This window comes from Seriola aureovittata, chromosome 8, assembly GCF_021018895.1.
Source record: "Seriola aureovittata isolate HTS-2021-v1 ecotype China chromosome 8, ASM2101889v1, whole genome shotgun sequence".
Classification (NCBI taxonomy): domain Eukaryota; kingdom Metazoa; phylum Chordata; class Actinopteri; order Carangiformes; family Carangidae; genus Seriola; species Seriola aureovittata.
The window spans coordinates 28,073,697-28,100,120 of record NC_079371.1 but is presented as its reverse complement, the minus strand read 5'-3'; the positions used below and the strand labels follow the sequence as shown (position 1 = coordinate 28,100,120).

At 44.6% G+C, this 26,424-nt stretch overlaps 1 protein-coding gene and 1 long non-coding RNA gene across 2 annotated transcripts in view; one reads left to right on the top strand and one right to left on the bottom strand.

The window, feature by feature from the left end:
* The first annotated feature begins 3,171 nt into the window (after positions 1–3,171).
* LOC130173363 (storkhead-box protein 2-like) overlaps positions 3,172–26,424 on the top strand; it is a 103,174-nt gene continuing 79,921 nt past the window's right edge. Inside the window, exon 1 of the mRNA XM_056382569.1 lies at positions 3,172–4,102. Within this exon, the coding sequence (XP_056238544.1) occupies positions 3,763–4,102 (340 nt within the window). The 5' untranslated portion in view covers positions 3,172–3,762. The remainder of the gene's footprint in view (positions 4,103–26,424) is intronic.
* On the bottom strand, positions 21,025–21,923 carry LOC130173365 (uncharacterized). The gene is made up of 2 exons (XR_008828405.1): positions 21,252–21,923; positions 21,025–21,061 (listed from the first exon to the last, which is right to left on the bottom strand). It is a non-coding gene; the product is annotated as an uncharacterized LOC130173365 (long non-coding RNA).

Below are 26,424 nucleotides of genomic sequence, written 5' to 3'. Positions count from 1 at the left end.
CTAAATTCAAAACATGATATTTTAACAAATCTATCGTGGACCACTGGTGTCCACAGACCGCCTCTTGAGGTTTGGATCCTTTACTAATCTGTAACTCCATGATATATAAATCATGGCTGCAAACTAACCACTCCCTCTCTGCACCTTTACCACACCCACACTCATATTCCTCACTCATCCACACCACACACTGCCGACTTTACAAAGCCCCATTATGTTAAAACATTTTTTCGAATTATAATTAGGTTTAATCCGGATCCATAAGATGTTGTTTATTCATCGTTAACCTTGGTGTGTCTCCTTTTTGTTGTGGCCACTGGAGCCAGGTCATAACACGCTTCAACACACCTCAGTTATCCAGTAACTAAAATGACTAAACTAGAAATAACTTTAAGAAAAGTGATTAAGACCATATCAACAAACTTGAAGCTTAATTAATACCTTCATTAAAAACATTAATCTCAACAATTTACAACAGTGGATTGAAATATAAAAGAATGTAATAAATGGATGAATTAAATACTGTAGTATGAAATGTACAATCAACTGTGACTACTTAAAAAAATAATAAAACAAACATTACAGTTGTGGATGAAAGTAAAGGTGAACTTCACTGTTAAGCATAATAAAACAGGCAGTTGAATCTTGAACATTATTTTAGTAACAAGTATAAACCATTCTTCATCATGAGTCCTTTTGTGTGTTTATATGAAGCCGACTCAAAGTTTGTGAGAGAAGCTGTTCTGAAGTCAGTTCATATTCACAGATTCTTCACTGTGATCACTGGAGTATTTGCCCCAATTTGCCCCAGTAACATCCTCTCTAAATAAGTGATGCTCTTGGAGCACACTGATATAAACTGTAATGATTGAGAGCTATGAAGAATGAACGCTGATGGTTTAAAGTATTGACAATTTGTCAGAGTTATGTCTGACATGGAGGCAGAGAGTTAAAGACCGTGAGACAGATGGTGAGGGGATAAGATAAGAGGCTGTAGGGAAGGAAGAGCAGAGCTGACAACACTGAACCACAAGTGTTACATTAAATAAATACTATATTAAGAAAAATAACACTCATCACATAAGACACTGTGGAACAAACTCACATGAACATTTCACCGTAGCTGAAGTTGAGCTTTAATGGACTCAGAAAAACTCTTTAAAATATATTTTCTCCTGGTGCTGAATTGAAGTCCATACGCAACAAAAGCTCAGGTGTATCAAACCTTATGTGAGGGTGACGTACAAGGCTGCCACTTAAACTATGAACACATGAGGGCATAACACTCTTCACAAACCCATGAACCCTGTCAATCGGGTTTGCACCTGCATCCATCTGCATCTCAGAGATGGACAGTAGCTAAGTAGATTTACTTGAGTTCTATACTTAAGTAAGTTTTTCCAGTATCTGTACTTTACTTGAGTATTATTTTTTTTGGGAAACTTATGACTTTTACTCCTCTACATTTCAAATATACAGTACAAGACAATTATTGTGCTTTTGACTCCACTACATTTCTATGAAGTACTCTTACTTTGAAGCAGAGCTTTAGTCAGTGGAATGAATTTGAGCTTTTATGACAATTTCTATAGACTTTGAAGCTTATCCTTGTTGTACAGGTTCTACAAACAGTCAGTCAGTCAGTCAGTCAGTCAATCAGCAGGTTGTTTCATGAGTCATCAGGTTCTGTAAATGTGCAACAATACAACAATGTGTTGATATAAAAAAACAGCTCAAGGGACAGTGACATGTAGAAAGTTAACTGAGGAAATGAAACAAATGTGAGAACACATGTACCAAGATGGCCACAATAAAGGCAGCCGGCTTCACAATTGATGTGTTGCTGTTCTTAAAAAATGAAACATTACAGATCCCAGCCCTCAACCCGGTACAGCAGGTGGACCAGACTGAAGTCTGTTCACTTCCCTGCTCATGTGTCAGGAGCAGAGCTCCCTCTGGTGACGGTCTTCAAGAAACATCAGTGTCTGTTGATAACACTTATATGATCCTTATCCATGGACAACTCAGCTGCATCTGTGGGATGAGCAGGAAGTGGGTCAGTGGTAACAGAGATGTAGTGATAGCAAGTAATGGTAAAGGTTAATAAGACAACTCTCTCATGTCATAAAAATCGAACTAAAAACATATTTTAAAAATGTAGAGATTGAGCTTCCTGTTAATATAAGGATGATTAACAAATCTCTATTCATGTTTTTTTTTGCTGAAAGTTTGGTTAATCTTATTCAGTCTGTGATGCCATCATCAAATACATTTCTGATGTTGATCATGACATATGATCTAAAACGTGGAAATGTACTTTACAGCTTCAATGCATCTTTTTTTTCATAATATTTTCCATATTAACCATATGTACTACTGTCTGTATTAGTGTTATTTTTAGCAATAAGACAGAAGAATTAGGGGTATGACAGTATGACAGCTGGTTTGTGGTAATATTAACAGTAACTGTGTCTGGGAATCTGGGACTATGATACTGTACAAAAGCTCAGTATCACTTGATGTGATGAAGACCCTAAGGTGGGTTCTGCTTCACTGATGAAGGCCCTTGTGTTAAATCTACACTGGCCAGAGGTATGTGTTTCTGAAATAGTCTGCAAGGGGATTTAAACAGCTAGTTAAACAGTTAAACAGTTAGTTATTCAGGAATGTCACACAGTTCAAATCCCACAGTCAGACAAATATCTTGAGCATTTTAAAGCTTTGTTGGTTAATGGACAGAAGATAACTGTTCACATCATCAGCATCAGGACATTGAAAAAACTGTGAAGAAACTGAGTCTATTCTATTGTTAAACAGACAAACAGCAGCTGCCAGAAGCCGTTCAGACAACCACTGACTGTCCTTTCACCTGTAAGACTGGCTTATTGTAATATTTCTAAGTTTCGAAATTTTACATCATGACGACTTTATTCTCGTAATATCATGACATCATTGTCAAAATTTCAGATTTCTTTTTTTTTTTTTTTTTTTTTTAACTTATTGTGGCCGTAATATTCCGTCGTACTGCTGGTTGCATGTAATCTTTGTGAGTTTTAATTTGACAGACTGTCCGGAAGCTCGTGTCGTCAAGTCGTTCCCGTCTTGACGCAGCTCCGTACCGACGCTGCCATCACTATACCTGAATGAGACCGTCCTGCATCCTGCCGTGCTCCCTGCACCGGACCGGAGCGAGCCAGGCCAGAGACACGACACTGTCCTCCCACGGCTGCTGACACCTCGCCTCCTGTGAACCTTGAAGGGTGGTAAAAAACAAACAAACAAACAAAAAAAAAAACATACAGGTGTCCCACGAGACCGGGCTGCTGCCCGGCGACGAGCGGAGGGGGCTGGCCGCATCTGTTGCCTGGGTGAATTCATTAACACGTTAGCATCCAGCTAGCTGGCTGTAGTCCCAGGTACCGTACGGAACTACGGGCTTTACACCGAAAGGCACGAATGTCAACTCCGGTTTGTGGTGGACAGCGCTTCACATGAGTCTGTAGTAAACACCGGGACCGGTAACGGAGCGATATATCACGTCCGGAGGAGAAGACGGACCGGGAATGGGGTTGATGTGAGGTTCGGGGGCTAGCGGGCTAGCTTCATGGAAACACAGCGGTAGTCTGCAGAGCGTAGCTTGTCGCTACACACCCTGCTAGCTAACATGGATGGTCTGATTCCCGCTGAGCCTCACGGTGTGTCACATCGGTAAATGCAATGAGAACACTGCTTTCCTCAGACAGCTAGAAGGCCGACGCGATAATGGAGTCTTTCCTGCAGATAGCTCCCCACTCCCTGGCTATAGTGCTGTCCAGGGTCGGGGCTGGGGAGGCGGTGGGGGCGGCCGGGGTGTCAGAGAGCGACGAGCTGCCAAGGCACCACACCGGCTATGAGATTTTTGCCGATTTCAAAGCAGAAAATACCCAGCAGCATGTGTGGAACCAGCGGATTACCGAGGCTGTGTCAGAGACCTTCTTCCTGGGCTGGATAGACGAGCATGTGCTGCTGATCCAGGGGAAGGAGGACCACCTGGAGGTGCTGAGGGAGGGTTGGATGCGAAGGTCCCTCAATCCGCCCCGGGGATTCACCATCAAATACCTGGGTAAGGCCTCTACACTGTTTAGGGTTAGGCCCACTCATTGCTAGTGTTTTCATTGGTACTGTGAGAAACCACTACCATACCTTGATGCTGATCATCATCATCATCATCATCATCATTATTGTTGTTGTCATCTTAGCCTGTTGGTCTATTTCTCTTTTGTATTCAGACTCAATGCTAACTCTGATCAGACAGAAATTCCAGTGTCCTGTGCCACGTTTTACGTTTTAAGAAGCAGTGGCATCAGAGGAAAAGTATATTATAATCGCTTTAAAATCACAGAGGTGGATGGATACATCACAGTCTCTAATTTACACCAGATAATTTGGTGTCGTTGCTGATTGAGCAGCCTGTCTACACATGTTCAGAACCAGAACACGTTAAATCAAGTCCAAATGAGTTATCTCTTGTAAATGACCCTCAATAAGACACATGACTTAACAGTGACTAGTTTGGCAGAGTTGTAAAAGGAGGTGAAGTCATAACTTTATAACTTTCCTTAACTATTTATTTGATAAAACTGGGTTTCAGACATTTGCAGCCTCACTTGGAGTATTATTAGTAATTTATGGTGCTGTTACATCCCAGGTAGCGCTGGTACAATGATGTGTTGTTTGGTCCACTAACCTTCATGGCAGGATGCAGGTCTGACCTGAACCTCCTGTAAGCTTAACATCCTTCCCATGTTTGCCCCACTGCTTCCCCTGCAACATCGCTCACTAGAGTGGTCAGAGCTGGGTCCAGTGTCACTAGCCAGGCACTGAACTCACAGACACACACACACACACACACACACACAGACTAGAGCTGCAATGATTACATGTAACCAGGCTCCCAGTCACAAACTGCCTGTTTAAATCACAGCATCACCAGCAGATAAAGGACCAGTATGTAGAAATGTGTAGGATCTATTGGAAGCAATAGAATATAAGGTTCATAATTATGTTTTCATTAGTGTATAGTCATCTGACACCAAGAATCGCGGGGTGTTTGTTAGCTTAGAATGAGCCCTTCATATCTAGCGGGTCGTTTTCCACCTACCATGTTGCACCGCCATGTTTCTACAGTAGCTGAGAATAGACAAACCAAACACTGGCTCTAGAGAGGGCCCTTTTGTGTTTTTATGTTACCTGGAGGCCACCGTAGGTTCTCCTATAAACTTGGAAAGGAAGGGGTGAGGGGAAAGGTGCTCTGCAGCCTCACCACTAGATGGCACTAAAGTCTCCACACTGCTCTTATAAATATCTGCAGCAGTCTGGAGGATGGTCTTAGCTTCACTTTATCTGCTACTGTGTCTCTATGAACCGAACAAATTATCACTGTGTTGTCGGCCCAAACACACACATTTGAAACTTGTGTGTGCAGCAGGATGTTCATCACCTCTGCTCCTGGTCCTTATTGCTCAGTGTTCTGTGTGATACTGAACATGCAGCTGCTGCTCAGTCAGTACTGAAAATGACTTGGAGTTTTTTACAAAACAAGCTCTTATGCAGACTGTATGCAGATGTTTGGGCATTTAGATACAAACAGAGGGTGAGCTGTGAGGTGACTGGTTAGGTGAGCTGTGAGGTGACTGGTTAGGTGACTGGTTAGGTAACTGATAAGGTGAGCGGTGAAGTGACTTGTTCAGGTGACTGGTGAGGTGAGCGGTGAGGTGACTGGTGAGTTGAGCTGTGAGGTGACTGTAGAGTCGACTGGTTAGGTGAGCGGTGAGGTGACTGGTGAGTTGAGCTGTCAGGTTACTGGTGAGTTGACTGGTTAGGTGAGCGGGGACTGGTGAGGTGAGCGGTGAGGTGACTGGTTAGATGAGCTGTGAGGTGACTGGTGAGTCGACTGGTTAGGTGAGCTGTGAGGTGAGTGGAAAGTTGACTGGTTAGGTGAGCTGTGAGGTAACTGGTGAGGTGAGCTGTGAGGTGAGCGGTGAGGTGACAGGTGAGGTGAGCGGTGAGGTGACTGGTTAGGTGAGTGGTGAGGTGCCTGGTTAGGTGACTGGCTAGGTGAGCGGTGAGGTGACAGGTGAGGTGAGCGGTGAGGTGACTGGTTAGGTGAGTGGTGAGGTGCCTGGTTAGGTGACTGGCTAGGTGAGCGGTGAGGTGCCTGGTTAGGTGAGCTGTGAGGTGACTGGTGAGGTGAGACCTGTGGTGAGCGGTGAGGTGACTGGTTAGGTGAGCGGTGAGGTGAGTGGTGAGTTGACTGGTTAGGTGAGCTATGAGGCGACTGGTGAGGTGAGCGGTGAGGTGACTGGTGAGGTGACTGGTGAGGTTAGCTGTGAGGTGACTGGTGAGGTGACTGGTTAGGTGAGCGGTGAGGTGCCTGGTTAGGTTAGCTGTGAGGTGACTGGTGAGGTGAACGGTGAGGTGACTGGTTAGGTGAGTGGTGAAGTGACTGGTGAGGTGCCTGGTTAGGTGAACTGTGAGGTGACTGGTGAGTTGACTGGTTAGGTGAGCTGTGAGGTGACTGATGAGGTGAATGGTTAGGTAACTGGTGAGGTGAGCGGTGAGGTGACTGGTGAGGTGACTGGTTAGGTGAGCTGTGAGGTGACTGGTGAGGTGCCTGGTTAGGTGAGCTGTGAGGTGAGTGGTGAGTTGACTGCTTAGGTGAGCTTTGAGGTGACTGGTGAGGTGACTGGTTAGGTGACTGGTTAGGTGAGCTGTGAGGTGACTGGTGAGGTGAGTTCTGAGGTGACTGGTGAGGTGAGCGGTGAGGTGACTGGTTAGGTGAGCGGTGAAGTGACTGGTGAGGTGCCTGGTTAGGTGACCTGTGAGGTAAGCGGTGAGCCGACTGGTCAGGTGAGCTGTGAGGTGACTGGTTAGGTGAGCTGTGAGGTGAGTGGTGAGTTCACTGGTTAGGTGAGCTATGAGGTGACTGGTGAGGTGACTGGTGAGGTGAGTTCTGAGGTGACTGGTGAGTTGAGTGGTGAGGTGACTGGTTAGGTGAGCGGTGAAGTGACTGGTGAGGTGCCTGGTTAGGGGACCTGTGAGGTGACTGGTTAGGTGAGCGGTGAAGTGACTGGTGAGGTGCCTGGTTAGGTGACCTGTGAGGTGACTGGTGAGTTGACTGGTTAGGTAACTGATGAGGTGAGCGGTGAGGTGAGCGGTGAGGTGACTGGTTAGGTTATGGGTGAGGTGACTTTACAGGTGACTGGTGAGGTGACTGGTGAGTCGACTGGTTAGGTGACTGGTTAGGTTAGCAGTGAGGTGACTTTTGAGGTGAGCTGTGAGGTGACTGGTTTGGTGAGCGGTGAGGTGACTGGTTAGGTTAGCGGTGAGGTGACTTTTCAGGTGACTGGTTAGGTGAACTGTGAGGTGATTGGTGAGGTGACTGGTGAGGTGACTGGTTTGGTGATTGGTGAGGTGACTGATGAGGTGACTGGTTAGGTGAGAGGTGAGATGAATGGTGAGTTGACTGGTTAGGTGACTGGTTAGGTGAGCCGTGAGGTGACTGGTTCGGAGAGCGGTGAGGTGACTGTTTAGGTGGACTGTGAGATGACTGGTGAGTTGACTAGTTAGGTGATTGGTGAGGTGAGATGACTGGTTATGTGACTGGCTAGGTGAGAGGTGAGGTGACTGGTTAGGTTAGCGGTGAGATGACTTTTGAGGTGACTGGTGAGTTGACTGGTTAGGTGACTGGCTAGGTGAGCTGTGAGGTGACTGGTGAGGTGACTGGTTCGGTGACAGGTGAGGTGACTGGTGAGTTGACTGGTGAGGTGAACTCTGAGGTGAGTGGTGAGGTGACTGTTTAGGTGGGCTGTGAGATGAGTGGTGAGTTGACTAGCTAGGTGAGCTGTGAGGTGACTGGTGAGGTGACTGGTTAGGTGATTGGTGAGGTGACTGGTGAGGTGAGGTGACTGGTGAGTTGACTGGTTAGGTGAGCTGTCAGGTGAGCGGTGAGGTGACTGGTTAGGTTAGCGGTGAGGTGACTTTTGAGGTGACTGGTTCGGTGACAGGTGAGGTGACTGGTTCAGTGAGCCGTGAGGTAACTGGTGAGTTGACTGGTGAGGTGAGCTCTGAGGTGAGTGGTGAGGTGACTGTTTAGGTGGGCTGTAAGATGAGTGGTGAGTTGACTAGCTAGGTGAGCTGCGAGGTGACTGGTTAGGTGAGCTGTGAGGTGAGCTGTGAGGTGACTGCTTCGGTGAGCTGTGAGGCGAGTGGTGAGTTGACTGGTTAGGTGAGCTATGAGGTTACGACAAGCATAAAACCTGCAAGCCCACCTAACATCACTGAGTTTTGGCAACTCTCGAGGCTGATCTTCAAACATTGAGCACTGTATGTCCATCCACTTTTGGTGTACGTACGATCCACACAGAAATGTTCATAGGCGCTGCAACAAAGAAAAAAAGCATGATGCCTCTGGCACTGCTTTCACTGTGTCTACAATTACCAAATTAAGGCAGCGTGCATTGCAGTGCACATAAAAAGTGTGCTTAGCCTGTGACTGTATATACCACTGTGTCTGCCGCTCATCACTGAGGCCCTGTCGTAACCTTGTCCGACCAGCTGCTCTCTGTATTCCAGTCCATATTTTTCGAGGCTATTCACAATCTTTTCTGTTAGCCCAGCAGCATCAAGCTTATCAGCATGTTCAAAATGCATGAAACTTTCATGCACTGTTCCCTCATAATAGTACCTGAGCACTAAGGAAATTTGCTCTTCTTTTTTTAAATCCTTTGTCTCATCAGCTAAGATGCTGAATGTCTGGCTTTGTTTTACCTCTTCAACAATGTCCTTCCGTACCATCTCAGCCAGCACCTCCAAAATCACATTTTGGATGCTGTGACTGGTATATTCGGCATTGCTATGCTCCATTTTCTGTTTCACTAAAGGGTCATGCTTAGCAATCAGTTCCATAATGGCTAAAAAGTTCCCTCTGTTGCCTGAGTCCCCTGACTGTCGGTGGACAGGCTGTGCAATGTTTTGGGTGGCTGTACACAGCAGGACATCAGCAATTGTTTTGATATACTGTCTGTTTTCTTCCACCTTTTTTTGGTATTATTTATCCATTGCCTGGAGTAAAGATGTATTGTTCTCAACACCCCTCTTATACTCTGTCCATGCCACCATGGCATTGAGATGATGCTCTGCCTTGGCATACATCTGGAATGCTCCATCTTTATACGTGGCCTTTTTCCAGTTTGAAAAACCAGTATCTAAGGAGAACACTGTTTCAGGCGCAGAGGGGAGCGAAAAATGCCTACAACCAAAACAGTGTGCACTATCCTGGCATTGTGAATACTCAAGCCAGGTGTGCACTTTGCACCATGTGGCGTTGAAGGCCCCTCGTCTGACCCTGTCCGTGCCGACTTCGTGGGAAGGTTTTCAGCATCGGTTGTGCGGGGCCCGCAGCGCTTGTTTGAGATATATCTGGAAATATAAAAAGTTCCAAAATGAGTCTGTGGAAACTAATCCTCATGGTCAATGGTGAAATTGTCTAAGACTAGGTAATTGTTTATGTCCCCCTCTACTCAAAAACATCTTTTTTCTTGTTCCTACAGTTGCATGTTTGAGCTTCAATGTGCAGAATCTGACACGTGAAGACTGTTTTTACATTCATCTGCAGAAATTAGAACGTTTCACTGTGCTCACTGAAAATCTGATTGTAAGGGGTAGGACTCAAGCATGATTTGTGACATCACAAATAGTTTGGAGAAATTATTCAGCTTATTCAAGAGTGTGGGAACTTGAAGCCTCCAGTGCACATACACTGAGAATGGGCTTAACAGTGAGGTAGGAGACATTTGATGTCCACCAGGAAACTTTTAGAAATTAAAAAACTAACTAAAAATAGTTGATGTAATTTTAAAGATTTTAACAAGATAATTTACCTTTTGTGAGAAAAACCAGGTCAGTCAAATTATTTTTCAAAGTAGAGTATTTTAAATAATGTCTGGAGCGGATCTTTAAACAATGACAAGTTTATACTGAGGTGTTCTAGCTTTACCTGTTACACCCAAAATTCACCAAGAGACAACTGTATTCTAGCAGTTTAGTAATACAGAAGAGCAATGCACATATTGCTAGATGGAGGGTTAAGTTAATATAAAATTAAAATTCTACCTTGGGGACCTTTGGGTGCAGCAAACGTGGGCATTGGTTGAGCATGGATGTTCCTGTTCCCGCCGCCGCTGCTGCTGTCGTCTGCATCATCAGGCTGCGTGGTCTCCTCCCTGGGTGCATCTAAAGTATTGATTGGCACTTCATTATATCTAAAATTACATTTAAATGATACTTTTTACAATATAGCATAAAGTACCTATGTTTAACAAAGGCATACTATTAAAAACTGCACAGTGCACAATAGCATCAGTTTAATTTAGTAAGATTAAATAAAAGTAGGATATTTAGTCACTTCATTCACTGAGCAAATGTAAAATCTTGCAGAACAACAAAGCACATACTATGTGGTATACATATGACTCCATTTTAAATCATATTCTTCAGGTCTGTATTTTCACCTAGAGGTCCATGGGTCTGGCCTTGAACCTGTGATGGGGCCTGGCTGCTGCATTCAGGCTGACCCTGACCTTCCCTGCGTTCCTCAGGCTGACCTGCACTGCTCTGACACTGCTTCTTCTTTATGAAGAAGTCGTGGATCTCTCCCTGTCTCCGTTTCATTTTTACAGTCTAGTCTACAAAACACCTTTACAAACACAATGAAAAGCAATAAATTACTCAATGTTGTTCACTGTTACAGTAATCTCTCCATTTTCATGTGCTGCTTTTCGACATTAATTAATAGTATATGCAGCTGGGCAGAGAGACACACAGGGAGGTAGGTAAACAACTCCAGCTGTTGCCAACAGTCCTTATATTACTGCAGTGTTTTCCCAACTTCTTCTCTGAGGACCCACTTTTTAAAAATGACAAACAATCAGGACCCAATTCACAATAAGTCTTATCCATAAATTGTCAGGAGTGAATTTGTGCATAAATGAATGTTCTTGACCATTTTTACTGCCATTTCCACATCACCTTATATTAACTTGAATAGGCAAACCAGCCATTTTGAAGAAATATACTTTTGATAAATCACAACTTTGTTTTCAGCACGTGTTGTTGACAACATATACACATTAAATACTTTATTAAGAGACCAAATCAATGTATTTAGGCATAGTTAATAGGCTATCTCATTGTTTTACTTCTTCTCATCAGTAAAACAATATACACATTTTAAATGCTTAATAAATGAGATGAAATAAGTGTATTTAGGCAATTAAAAGGCTCTCTGTTTTTTCCCTCTCAGTAAAACAAACAGAATGTACACTGGCCTTTATTATAATTTCAATGTTGTAAGTACAATTATCATAACAATATGAACATTCACTGCTTCTTGTTGAAAGATTTCAGAAATGAGAAAAAAATGAAAAGAAAAGCCAGCACTCACAATGTCCTTTTAGAGGTTTTAATAGTCACTGGAAAAGCGGCAATTTGCTGCTTTTCCAGTAAGCGGAAAATGCACTGGTAGTCTTCCTCACTGAGGAAGACCTTTGCCGCTTTTCCAGTGATTAAAACCTCTAAAAGGACATTGCGAGTGCTGGCTTTTCTTTTTTTTTTTTGGCGCGCACCCCATGAGAGAGCTTCATTTTTGAGAGTGCTTGCTTTTTTGTCCTCTGTTTTAAGCTAACATTAAGCTAACATTACATTAGCCACGTAAAAACACTGGTCATCTTGTTTCACAAGTTTCCCATGCAAACGAAATCAAAATTAGGTGTAACAGTAGTTTGCAAAACATACATGCAATTCTTAAGAACTTAAGCGGTGAGGTGACTGGTTAGGTCCGTTGTGAGGTGACTGGCGAGGTGAGCTGTGAGGTGACAGGTGAGGTGACTGGTTAGGTCCGTTGTGAGGTGACTGGCGAGGTGACTGGCTAGGTGAGCTGTGAGGTGACAGGTGAGGTGAGCCGTAACGTGACTGGTTCGGTGAGCGGTGAGGTGACTGGTTAGGTCAGTTGTGAGGTGACTGGTGAGTTGACTGGTTAAGTGAGCGGCGAGATGACTGGTTAGGTGACCGGTGAGGTGACTAGTTAGGTGAGCTGTGAGGTGATTGGTGAGGTGACAGGTGAGATGACAGGTGAGGTGACTGGTTAGGTAAGGTGACAGGTGAGGTGACTGTTAAGGTGAGCTGTGAGGTGATTGGTTTGGTGAGCTGTAAGGTGACTTGTGAGGTGACTGGTGAGGTGAGCGGTGAGGTGACTGGTTAAGTGAGCTGTGAGGTGACTGGTTAGGTGAGCGGTGAGGTGACTAGTTAGGTGAGCTGTGAGGTGATTGGTGAGGTGACAGGTGAGATGACAGGTGAGGTGACTGGTTAGGTAAGGTGACAGGTGAGGTGACTGGTTAGGTGAGCAGTGAGGTGACTGGTGAGTTGACTGGTTAGGTGACTGGCTAGGTGAGTTGTGAGGTGAGTTGCGAGGTGAGCTGTGAGGTGACTGGTGAGGTGACTGGTGAGGTGACAGGTGAGGTGAGCCGTAACGTGACTGGTCCGGTGAGCGGTGATGTGACTGGTTAGGTCAGTTGTGAGTTGACTGGTTAGGTTAGCGGTGAGGTGACTTTTGAGGTGACTGGTGAGGTGACTGGTTAGGTGAGCTGTGAGTTGACTGGTTAGGTTAGCGGTGAGGTGTCTTTTGAGGTGACTGGTGAGGTGACTGGCTAGGTGAGCTGTGAGATGATTGGTGAGGTGACAGGTGAGGTGAGCCGTAACGTGACTGGTCCGGTGAGCGGTGAGGTGACTGGTTAGGTCAGTTGTGAGGTGACTTTTGAGGACACTGGTGAGGTGACTGGTTAGGTGAGCTGTGAGATGATTGGTGAGGTGACTGGTTCGGTGAGCGGTGAGGTGACTGGTTCAGTGAGCGGTGAAGTGACTGGTGAGTTGACTGGTTCGGTGAGCTGTGAGTCGACTGGTTAGGTGAGCTGTGAGGTGATTGGTGAGGTGACTGGTCAGGTGACAGGTGAGGTGACTGGTTCGTGAGCTGTGAGGTGACTGATGACATGACTAGTGAGGGGGCGGTGAGGTGACTGGTGAGTTGACTGGTTCGGTGAGCTGTGAGGTGATTGGTGAGGTGACTGGTCAGGTGACAGGTGAGGTGACTGATGAGGTGACTGGTTCGTGAGCTGTGAGGTGACTGATGACATGACTAGTGAGGGGGCGGTGAGGTGACTGGTGAGGTGAATGATTAGGTGACTGGTGAGGTGAGCTGTGAGTTGACTGGTTCAGTGAGCTGCGAGGTGATTGGTGAGGTGACTGGTGAGGTGACTGGTTTGGTGAGCGGTGAGTTGACTGGTGAGGTGACTGGTTAGGTGAGCGGTGAGGTGACAGGTGAGGTGAGTGGTTCAGTGAGCTGTGAGGTGAGTGGTGAGTTGACTGGTGAGGTGACTGGTTCGGTGAGCGGTGAAGTGACTGGTTAGGTGAGCAATTAAATGATATATAGGCTTATTTGTGAGAGGCAATCCCACCTCGTTGGATACTAATCCTCTTTACTGGTGAAAAGCTAATCAGATGCGCTTCCCAAGGCTGGCCACTGTAGCAGACGCCATCTCTGCATTCCTTGGACACATCTGAGTGGGTATTTTTCACCTAGGGTCTCACAGTCAACAGACTGCGCACCAGCACAGCACGACATGTTTCTATTTCTGAACAAAAACAAATAGACAAGCTATCCACAATGCTGAGGACTAAGGTAGGCCTGTTTATTTCATTTTGAGGTCCGAGAAATGCGACTACAAGTTAACGTTTTGTTCACCCGTTAGCTTTTTTTGATCATCAATTAGCTGAGAGCGGAGGAGGAGGAGGAGGAGGAGGAGGAGGTTGTCTTACAGCACTCTCTACACTGGAGCATTCAACGTGTTTTTGTTTTATAAACTGTTTATCTGTTAGAAAGTCTGCCTACTATTTGCTATTTATTTGAAGTTATAAAATATTTTCCTACATTGGACATCTAGGCTTTTATGCCGGTTCTGCACATGTAAAAATACACCCCTTCTTATGAAAAACAGTCACAGACACTCGTCCATTCTAAATGGTACATTTTAATCTTGTAGGTTAACAGCTAATGCTCAGTTAATGAGCATCGGTTATTGGTCAGAAATTTTTTTTACAAATCAGCATCCATAGTGAGCTGTGAGGTGACTGGTTAGGTTACTTCCACATTGAATATCTGTTAATAAGGAGCCAAGGGGACTTGATAATACTGGAATGAATGAATATTGATCTAGGGTTGTGTGATCTCAACCATAGTGTGTTAACACCAGAAAAGTATTTCCTTCTGCTGGCCATCAAGCAATTATGCTCCTGTGCTCTGTCTTAACCACAGGTGGAGCTAATCTGAATTTATGAATTTAAAACATAGTGCTTTTTATGTGTGTATGGGGTCCTCACTTCTTTTGCGACGTGCCCTTTGCTGTATATTTCACCTGCCTTTAAAAACTCTTTGGATGTTCTGACGGTCCACAGGCCAACAAGGATTTGAGCCGGTAGTCCCCATGAGCAGTCTGCCTGTGCTCTGGTCTGATCTCTTTCCTTGTTGGAGGCCTTTTTAGCTGAAAACATCACTGTAGTGTAATTACTTGTTGTTATTTACTCTGCAGTTCCGTGTTAAATCTGAACTGTGTAACTTTTGTGTCCTTCTTCTGGGAATGAGAGTAATTACAGGAACACTGAACTAATCCATCTTGGACCTCCTAAGACAGTGACCCAGAGAGATGTGGTGTCAGCAGGAAAGAGGCCACAGACACCAGATTTAAACTCTGGTATACAGCAGGATACAGAGAGACGTACCTGGAGCTGATGTGGTTAACCAGTAGGGCTGAACGGTTTTGTGAAATTATTGCGATATGATAAAACGTGATTTTCTAACTGCAAAGGCTGCGATTACACTCATGTCACATGACATGCAAGCAAGAGTAGAACAGTTGGCTAAAAGAGGGAGCACAAAACTTAGCATGCTACTTTTTGACCTGTTGTATAATGGCCTGCGGCTCGACAGAACCTGGCACTGCGGAAACTTTAGTGTCTAAGAGGAGCAGTAAGTCGGTTGTATGGAACTATTTTGGCTTTAAAAAAGAAAATGTTGCATAGTGTCAGGTATTGTGCAGAACCTGCCTTGCTACCGTTGCTACCTCATGGGGCAACACTACTAACCTGTATCAGCACAACAAAGTCATGTACGATAGTTACATGGCTAAAATTCTGACCACCATTGTGTCAAGTAAGCCGAATACCACCCGACAAGGAGCACTGATCGAAATGTTTGAAAGCACAACTCCATATGAACGTAATTCAAAACGGCACAGGGAAATTACTCAGGGAATAATGGAGTTCACAAGTTCACAGAGAAAGATACGATGCCTCTCAGCACGGTGACCAAGTCTGGGTTTACGGCTTTGATAAATACACTGGATAAGCGGTACAGCATGCCCTCACACAAATACTTTAGCCAGGTTGCCATATCGGAGCTATATAAAAAATCAGTGGAGTTTTTTGCTATTACAGCTGACGTGGTGAAGCCGTACAGCAGAGCCCTATCAGAGTCTAACGGTGCATTTCATTAATGAAGACTTCGTCCAGCTGGGTGAAGAGAACCATGTCTGCATAATGATGGACAATTTTACATGCTTACAAGACTGTAAGTTAAACAAATCAGTCAAAATGCTACTGTGATTGAAGTAGTTACATAAAAATATGCCAGTCAATTCATGCATCATCTACAGGAAAGAACAGTTTATGTTAATCTAATATTGTGTTAGTCTTGATATAGAATGATTTTATTGTTTGTGTTTGCTTGTGTTTGTTGAATAATACAGAAGATAAGGAACTTTAAAAAAAAAAAAATTGCATATCAAACACTATGAAATAATAATGTAGGATCTTTCTTAAGCTTGTAACGATGATGGAGACAATAGGGCTGGTGGTGGTTTTTAGGGACACATGATGAATGGCGGCACAAGTCAAACTGCACATACAGACACATCCAGGGTTTTCTGCTCATGAGTCCTGGTGACTGTGCAGCCATCTACTTTTTTTCTGTGTGCTGTTAACACACAGTCTGTAACTTCTGCCTCTAGGAGTCTCTCAATTAAAGCATTAACAAAACACAGCGTTGGGTGACATTGTGAAGTAGCGTGGGATCATGGGAGTTGTTCCCTTCACCACTGTTGTCATCGGCTTCTCCTGGCTTTGATTCCTTCAGTGTCAGTGGTTCTGCAGGTCATAAATTCTCTCAGAGAATATATATATTTTTTTTTCTCGTAAATGTACCACAGATTTTTTCTCTTAAATTTCTTGAAAGTGAGTTTTTGCTCAGACTATTACCCACCTTCCCCACTCTGTATTTATTTATTTATTTATTTTTACCAGCAATGGCCCTAATACACCTTCCTAGATTATAATACTAGTTTTTTTACGAACAGGTGATGAGTGTTTATTAAGTGACAGGTTTCTTCCTCCCACAAATTTGAGGATATTAAAATGAAAATGAAAGCACCTGATGTATGAGTCCTTACCTGGATGTTAGCACCTGTGGGTGGAGGAGCCGGCTGATGTGAGGACTGCAGCGTGTCCTGTATGTTCGAGGAAGAGCTTCTTATGTAACTGTTGTATTGAAAACAGAGGGAGCTACTTCTGTCCTTTCTGTAGCCGAACATGTCTTTAGCCTGCAGATAGTGTGTGTGTGTGTGTGTGTGTGTGTGTGTGTGTGTGTGTGTGTGTGTGTGTGTGCGCGTGTGTGTGTGTGTGTGTGTGTGGTGTGTGTGTGTGTGTGTGTGTGTGCGTGTGCGCGCGTGTGTGTGTATGTGTGTGTTGGGGTTTTCTGCTCTGATTAAAGAGAAGAAAGGCAGGAGTGCCATGAATAAAAGTCTTATTCTTCCCACCACCACAGGCTTGTATACACAGACTGATGGTGGTAGACTGGAGTAGTACCACACAGACACACACACCACAGATAATCTGTATCAGGTATTTGACCTCAATGCACGTGCCCCGACTGAAGGAGCAGATGCAACTGTTTCTCCACCTGTCTGGAATCTCTCTTTGTATTTATATTCCAAGTCTATGACTGATATTTTTCATTCTAAGTGAACTGCAGTCCCCACAGGGAGAAATCTCTGCCTTTATATATATTTAACTACTGTAAAACTAGAATAAGCCTTGACTGATGGGTGGTTTCTGTGCTAGGTAGTTTGTGTGGTGGGTAGTTTCTGTCTTGTAGTTTCTGTGGTGGGTAGTGTAGTTGCTGTCTAGTGTATTTTCTGTGGTGGATAGTTTCTGTCATGGCTGGTTTCTGTGGTAGGTAGTTTGTGTGGTGGGTAGTGTAGTTGCTGTCTAGGGTAGTTTCTGTGGTGGATAGTTCCTGTCATGGGTTTGTTCTGTGGTTGGTAGTTTCTGTCATGTGTAGTTTCTGTGGTGGGTAGTGTAGTTTCTGTCTAGGGTAGTTCCTGTCGTGGGTAATTCTCGTTGTGGGTAGTTTCTTTCATGGATAGTGTAGTTTATGTCATGGGTAGTTTCTAGGGATGGGTACCGAGCCCCTGGTATTGAACGGGCCCTAGGGCTACATTATTCAAGACCGCAGTATCAATAAGCTCTGACCTTAACGGTTTATTTCACCAACTCCGTAAAATATTCGTATATGTTTGATATATTTTCGCTGTTCTCAAAGAAGACGGCAGATCTGTCTTTCTCTCTCTCTATCTCTGCCTGCCTGCTGTTTGTGTGAGTGGAGGGCAGGGGGGTTGGGCTGTTGTTCCAGTGACACACACACACACACCAGACGGTGCAGCGCAAACACCAACTCAAGCTCATAGCCTACCTTTAGATAGATAACGATGGCAGAGAGAACCAAACGGTCCAAAGTGTGGCTCTACTTTACTAGCATTGATGCAAACACAGCCTGTTGTCACAAGTGTGACAAATGTTGTGTTGTTCAAGTTCTTTTTTCTTCCTCAAAAAGTATCAACAAGAGTACCATTAAAGTACCGGATCGATAAGCAGTATCAGTAATAGTAGTAGTACTAGGGCTGCAACTAATGACTATTTTGATAGTCGACTAGTCATCGATTATTGAAACGATTAATCGACTAATAGGATAATAAATCACACAATTACTCAATGGCACTATTCCCCAGCTGTTATATTTGGCTTGAGGTTGTTTTAGGCATGTGCTAACTACAGACCACTGTGGCTCAGTTTACTCAGGAAATCAATGCTACAGTTTTGAATTGTGACATTTGAAACTGATATCACCTGAAATCAACAACAGAAACTTTTCAATACTTTTCCCTTAATAAAAAGAAAATAAAAGTGCATTTGCCGTGCATTTTGTGCACAGCATTCTGTGGTCAACAGTGTCTGTTGCAAGTTCCAACTACATGAGGTTATATGTCAATCACAGTTTATTCAAACTGAGGAAAGTCAGCATCTCAACATGGTCTCGTGTCAGGCTTGCTCTCTTCTGAGAACAGATATCCCCCGCTGCAGAGAAGATTCGCTCTGATGGGGTGGATGTTGCAGGAATGCACAGAAGAGATCTTGCCAGCTTTGATAGTGTTGGAAAACGCCCCTCATTTTCCCTCCACCATATGAGAGGATCTTCCTTTTTGGATATTGCTGGCTCTGCAAAGTACATCTGAACTTAATTTCTCACCATTTGGATCTTTTGGTCTGCCTGGGTTTCCTCTTCCTCCTCACTCAGATTCTCATTGTCTGATTGAAGGAGGTTATCCAGTGCTGATTTTTTCCCCTGGAACACTGACCACCTTCTGTTGTTAGACAGAGTCAACCCCATGTATCCCAGTCTCTTTTGCTTTTTGATAGCAAGGACTTCAATTGTCCCTTGCCCCCTTGTGCCATCTTCAGCTGCCACAAACTTAAGCTTTTGAAATCTTGGGTCAAGGGCAGCTCCAAGAACAAGTGGGTTGTCTCTCTCTGCTGAGATGGTGTTCAGATTCCCCCATCTCTCAGTGATCCCTTGTCCTGCACTGACCAGAAAGGCTTTTCCTGGGCTTGCCTCAAAACGGGTTTGCTGTATGGACCGTTGCAACCCTTTGACCAGCTGTGGAAGACTTGACGCAGTTGCATACTCCTGTCCACTGAGGTAAACAGTAGCACATTCAAAAGGCTGCAGCCCTTTCACCAGTTCTTCAAGCAGCACCCATTGATCTGGCTTCAAGTCAAAGTGGTGATTGCCTCTTGGAATTACCTCAGGATCAGATAGAGTTGCAGTGACTGGCCAGCGCTGTTCCAGGAGTCTCTCTACCATGTAGTATGTACTGTTCCATCTTGTACTAACATCCTGGATCAGCTTGTGCTGTGCTGTGTTAATTTGCTGTTGTTTCAGCTTCAGTTTTGTATTTGCCAGCTTGCTTCCCCTGAAGTGTTCCACTAAGCTTCTTGCAGCACCTACAGCTCTGCTGATGCTGGGGTCTTTGAGGGCACTGTTAACTATGAGCTGGAGCGTGTGCCCGGTGCAGCGGACAGAGGCCCAACCATGTTTTTTCCTCCAGCATTCTCATTGCTGCCACCATATTGGACCCGATGTCATGAACTACTGCTTTTATTTTAGTAGGCAAAATGTTAAATTTGCCTCTGGCACGGCTGGTCCACACATCAGCTGTCAGTGTGAGGGAGATGTTGACCTCTTTTATGATCTCCTTCACCTTTAAAGACATCAGAACAGAAATTATTTTAGTTCAAATTTTGAAGTGCAAAGACCCAAGCAGTCAATACAGTAAATACTCAACATATCAGTTATGGATTTTTATTTACATCATTGTTGTCATTTTATGATTTAATCAAAGTTAAATCATTGATCAGTGGTCTTAATATTATTTATTTATGAAATCTGTTTATTTAATTGCTTATATAAAATATATAATTGCTATTGTTTGTATGTGTATGTGTGTAACACTTTCCTTCAGGATTGCTGTCTCATATTTCTTCTCCATCAAGTGGGTGAAATGGGTTCGGGATGGCAGGGTGTATTCGGGGTTGAACTGGTGAATCATTTGTTGAAACCCCTCACCATCAACCATTGAGAGTGGCCTCATGTCATTGACCAGCATGTTTAATATTGAATTGGTGAGGGCAGTTGCTTGCTGCGGAGTACACGTCTGCTTCTTTTGCAGAAAACCATCCATTGTACCTTTAGTCTTCTTAGGAGGACTGCATAAATTTGATTAAAAAAAGAAATAGATAAATGTCAGATAAAATAGTAACATTACTCCTTTAAACTTAAATAGGAATGCAAAACAATCTAAAAATTGAAAAAGGATACATTCAAGCCATATTTTGTCTTGACTTATAACATTAACTTGTGACTGTGAAGTTAAATAATACAGTTGATGTTCAAAAGAGATATATGTCTCGTTTTTTCTATAGCACTACAGTATTATATTAATGTTAAAAGCCAAGACAACTCCGTCTATACACAGCTAGCTAACAAGCTAAATATCTTACCAAGGCGAGTCCACGTCGTCCAGAACTCCAACATGCCTCCTCTTCAAATGGTCATGCATAACAGACGTACTCCCGTTATATGTGAGGTCAGCTTTACAAAACTTGCAGGTTATCTTTTTTTTTCAGTGCATCGAGAGTGAAATGCCCCCAGACCTTTGAAATTTTGGGACGAGAGGGTGTTAAATCAGCCACCGCCATTTCACTATGTCGTTCACCTGTTGCCTCCCACATTTGCAACTCTCAGGAGAGATATTTAGAAAGTGAGATGACTCACTCCGTCCTAAAAACAATGTTGTTCAATTATCGACAATTAAATTCGTCAGCGACTAATTTTGTCATCAATTTTTGTCGACTGTCAACTAATCGTTGCAGCCCTAAGTAGTACTGTTGTACTGTTACACCCAGTGTGACTCCTGTCGTGTACTGGGATTCACAGCCAGCTAAACTCTTTATGGACATCATGACCTCCAAGGAACAGGCAAGCAGTTGTGGTTGGACAGGTTTAATGCCAAAAATTGTGAAACTGAAACACAGAGTACAGAAACATAAATTAACAACCAAGATACATACATTGCAAAAAATAGCGGATCTAACATTTACAGATCTGCGGCGGAAAAGTCCGCGATCGGGTCTCGATCGTTATAATAAATACGTAGTGTCAAATTTAACCAAACACTTTGCACTCTAACAATGATGTGTAGAAATGTACTCACTTATATTGCCAGTACAAGGGCAAAACAAACAGCTGGACGACTGAGTATCTCTCGTTATGAAGCAGAAAATAAAAACTTCCAGGTACCTCACTTCCTGTAAATCACACAGGTAAATAAACGCACTGCGCCCTCTATAGGCGAAAAGGTGCTACTGCAACTGCAGGCACAAACAGTTCCAACACACTCCTCGCCTGGCATTATTTCAAAAATGCCACAATAACAAATTCACATAATCTCAGGAGATAAGAGAAGAATACACTCAGAAATAGGTCTGAAGAAGGTCTTTTTAGTCTTGTTGTGGGTAATCTTGACTTCCACCTTCCTGACAACTCCATCTTTACTTGGAAGAGCCTTCACTATGACTCCTGTTGGCCACTCATTTCTTTTCAGTTGCTTGTCCTTTAAAAGAACAATGTCTCCTTCCTTCATGTTTGGTCTTCTGAGCTGCCACCTTTGACGGCTCTGGAGCATGTTGAGGTATTCTTTCTGCCATCGAGCCCAGAAAGTGTCAGCAAGAACTTGAACCCTCTTCCACTGATGTTTAAACATGTCAGCTTTGGTGAAATCTCCAGGGGAAGGTGAGAGGGAGCCAAACCTCTGAGTGAGTAGAGTTGAAGGGGTTAAGATCAGAGGAGCTTCTGGGTCAGTGGAGACAGGCACTAAAGGCCTTGCATTAATAATAGCTGTAACTTCGGCCATCAGGGTTATCAGAACCTCATGAGTCAGCTTGGAGTGGCTCACTTGTAAGAGCATTGAATCCAGGATACGCCGTGTAATTCTTATCATGTGCTCCCACGCACCACCCATGTGTGATGAGTGGGGCGGATTGAACACCCATGAACATCTCTGATTGAGGAGGTAGTCGTCTACACTCGTCTCACCAGGCTTTGGAGGATCCAGCTTTAGCTCCCTTGCTGCACCGACAAAGTTGGTGCCACAGTCTGACCTCAACTGCTTAGCAGTACCTCTGATCGCGAAGAATCTGCGAAGTGCATTGATGAAACTAGAAGAGCTCATAGTTTCAATGACTTCGATGTGAACAGCTCTCGTGGACATACAGGTAAACAAAACCGCCCATCTCTTACTGTTGGCTTGTCCTCCTTTAGTGCGGCGTGCAATGACCTCCCATGGTCCAAATACATCAAGGCCAACATAAGAAAATGGGGGGTCAGTCTGTAAGCGTTCGGCTGGCAAATCTGCCATGATTTGCTGCTCCTCTCTGCCTCGTAGCTTCCTGCAAGTCACACATCCATAGATAATGCTGCTAATACACCTCTTGGCTCCGACTATCCACAGGCCACTTGCTCTGACTGCTCCCTCAGTAAAGTGCCTTCCTTGATGCTTCACAGCCACATGATGATGACGGATGAGCAGTGTAGCAATGTGGTGTTTGCCTGGGATCAGAAGAGGGTTGGCTTCATGGCTTGACAACTTTGACTCTGCAAGGCGTCCTCCTACCCGCAGTAGGCCATTTTCATCAATGAGTTGATGAAGCTTGTAAAGAGAACTGCTGGAGGACAGATCTCGTTTTGACATGATGCATTTGATTTCTTCTGAATATACTTCATGCTGGACACATCTGATCACCGTGTGTTCTGCTTGACTTAAAGCTTCATCTGTGAGACTTGTCCTGCAGAGGTGCCAGCCTGCACAACTGGTGTCTTCTCTGGATTTGATGAAGCTGTGAGAGATGTGATGAAGGTGAGCTACTGCTTTGATGAGCGATGTCCACTTAGAAAAGCGCTCAAAGCGTGCTGAACCCAAATGACTTGTAGACACTGTGGTGGCAAGCACTGACACTTTAAAGTGAATTTCAACGTCTGACTCTGGGTTAATGAGTTCAAATGGACCCTTTTCAGGTGTTGTGCTCTCAGACTGCAAAAGAAACGCTGGACCACATAACCACGAGGTGCTGGCAAGCTTCCCTGCTGCTACAGACCTAGAGCCATGATCAGCTGGGTTGTGCTCTGTTGAAACATATCTCCACTGGTCTGGTAGAGAAGATTGCTTGATCCTCTGGACACGATTGTTTACATATACGTGAAATCTTCTCCGCTGATTGTTTATGTATCCTAACACCACTTTACTGTCGGTGTAGAATGTAGTTTTGTCAATTTCAATGTCAATTTCTTCTGTGAGGAGCTCTGATAGCTCCACAGCGAGCACCGCGGCGCAGAGCTCCAGTCTGGGGATGGTAGGCTCTGGTACTGGAGCCAGTTTGGCCTTACCCATGATGAAGCCAACTTCAGTGTGTCCATCTCCGTGTGTGACTTTCAGATAAGCTACTGCAGCTATAGCTCTGACTGAGGCATCAGAGAACATGCAAAGCTCAATACACTTAGCTTGTGAAATGGAAAAGGAGACATATGTGCGAGGGATATGCAGTCCCTGAAGATCCTGAAGCGACTCTTGCCAGCTTCTCCAGCCATCATACATGTCAGGGGGTAGGGGGGTATCCCACTCGAGGTCACTGTTGGAGAGCTGTCTGAGAAAAAGTCTTCCTTTGATAGTTACAGGGGCAAGGAAGCCTAGAGGATCAAACACGCTGTTTACAACTGAAAGCACCCCACGACGAGTGAAGGGCTTCTGGCTTTGTGGGACCTTGAAAGTGAATGTATCAGACATGATGTTCCAACTCACCCCCAAGCTGCGCTGGACAGGAGGCTCATCAGTAGAGAGGTCCAGATCTTTGATTTCCTTAGCTCTGTCTTCTGGGGAAAAGGCGTTAATCACCTCCACTCTGTTGGAGGTGATTTTGTGGAGACGCAGATTAGAGAGAGCGAGCATCTTTTGAGCTCTCTGCAGCACATCAACAGCCTCATCTTCAGTTGGAAAGGATTTCAGGGCATCATCAACGTAAAAGTCCTTTTCTATGAAGTGTCGTGCATCACTGCCGTATACCCTTTCTGCCTCTTTTGCTGCCATTCTCAGCCCAAAGATTGCCACAGCTGGAGAGGGACTATTTCCAAAGACATGGACTCTCATGCGGTAGTCTATCACATCCTTGCTGAGATCATTGTCTTCATACCAGAGAAAACGGAGGAAATCTCTGTGATCTTCATGAACAACAAAACAGTAAAACATGTGTTCTATGTCAGCTGTTATGGCAACCGGTTCCTTACGAAACCGGAGAAGCACGCCAAGAAGGGTGTTGTTCAAGTCAGGCCCCTTAAGCAGCACGTCGTTCAGGGACACTCCATCGAACTGTGCACTTGAGTCAAACACCACCCGTATCTTCCCAGGCTTCTGTGGGTGGTAGACGCCAAAGGTGGGCAGGTACCATCTCTCTTTATCCTTATCACAAGGTGGTGCAAGCTCTGCATGTTTGTTATCAATCATTTTCTGCATGAATTCGACAAAATGGGCTCTCATGTCTTCCTTCTTGTCAAGTGTGCGGCGAAGAGACATAAGCCGCTTGTAGGCATAGGGTCTGTTGTCTGGGAGCAGACGCCTGGGGCTCCTAAATGGTAATGGTGCAACCCAGCTGTTACTTTCATCTTTGAAGACTCCTTCCATCTTCTTTAGAAAGACTGTGTCTTCGACAGAAGGTGCGAGCTGGTTGTCGATAACAGTGTGGCAAAAGACAGTCTCTCCTAAATTTTCTGCAGTGGGCTTGGAGTATGGGTTTGGTAGTTGCTGTTGTTGAAGAGTCGTTTTTGTGTGACCGATCAGGCCGAAATTCTCTTTCACTCTGAAACGGTTGTCACACGGGGTGAGAAAGCTGGGGCGCCCATTGTCTAACACATGTGTTTTTAGAGCACTCACTTCGGTTGGCTTGTGAGCGCTGCCGAGGCACACATCGCCGATGATAACCCAGCCCAGGTCAAGCTTCTGTGCGTATGGGTCATTGTGTCTGCCATTCAACTGTTTTCTCACCTTGTGAGCTCTCAGAAGGTTCCGTCCGATGAGCAGGAGGATGTCAACATCTGGGTCGAGGGGCGGTATCTCAGCAGCGATTGACCTCAGATGGTGGTGGTGACGTGCAGCTTCAGGGGTAGGAATTTCTTCCCTGTTATTAGGGATGGCATTGCACTCTATGAGTACAGGGAGAGGAAAGTTCAATTTTCCGTCTGCTGACTCCACTGTATAACCACAAGCTCTTCTACCTGCTGTTTCTGTTATGCCAGCACAGGTCTTCAGGGTGTATGGTTCTACTGTACCTTGGATGTTGAACATATCAAAATACTCAGTCTTTGCAAGGGACAGATTACTTTGATCATCTATGATTGCGTACATCTTCTTCATGTTATGCCGTTGACCTTCTGGAAAGACGTGTACCAGGCAAATCTTGGAGCAGGATTTCCCTGTGATTCCACTTCCACATACCTCTGTGCAGGTGGTCGTAACATCTGGGTTTGATGAGCTCACACTCTCCCCGCCATGCTCTTTAGAGGAAGAGAGGGGCTCGAGTGTCTGTGTTGGTGGGCCAGGGTGGAGAGCTGCCAGGTGCCTCTCACTGCCACACTCCACACACTTAATGGTGACATTACAATCTTTTGCCTGATGACTGGTGGATGCAAGGCAACGATAGCAGATGTTATTGTCTTTGATGAATTTCTTTCTGTCTTCAAATAGCATTGTTCGGAAACCTCTGCATCTTTTCAGTGGGTGTGGTTTGTGATGTATAGGACATTGCCTGCTTAAATCTTCAGCTGCATTTTTAGCTACTGTGATTCCATCTGTAGACACGTCTGTCTTGTGCACTGTGACTGATGGCCTTGTGTTGTAATAACCCGGGAGCCTCTCTTTCTTGGAATTGACAGAGGAGAGATGTGTTGTGGAGAAGCTTGGGTCATTCCTGGCTCTGGCCTCTTTCCTCACAAACTCAGAAAAGAAAGAGAAAGGTGGGAAGGCTACGTTATAGTCTTCTTTGAACCTTGACCCAACTGCTGTCCATTTTTCCTGAAGGTGAAAGGGTAGCTTCTCCACAATTGGACCCACTCCCCTGGCTGTGTCGAAGTATCTTAAACCAGGTAAGAATCCATCTAGCTTTGCAACTTCCAGTTCACAGAGCAGGTCGGATAGCTCGCGGAGCTTGCGAGGTTCTTTGCTGGAGAGCTTAGGAAAGTTTTCTATCCTGGAAAACAGGGCTCTTTCTATTGCTTCTGATGAACCATAGCATTCCTCTAGTCTTGTCCAGATCATACTTAGACCAGCAGATGGGTGACGTATA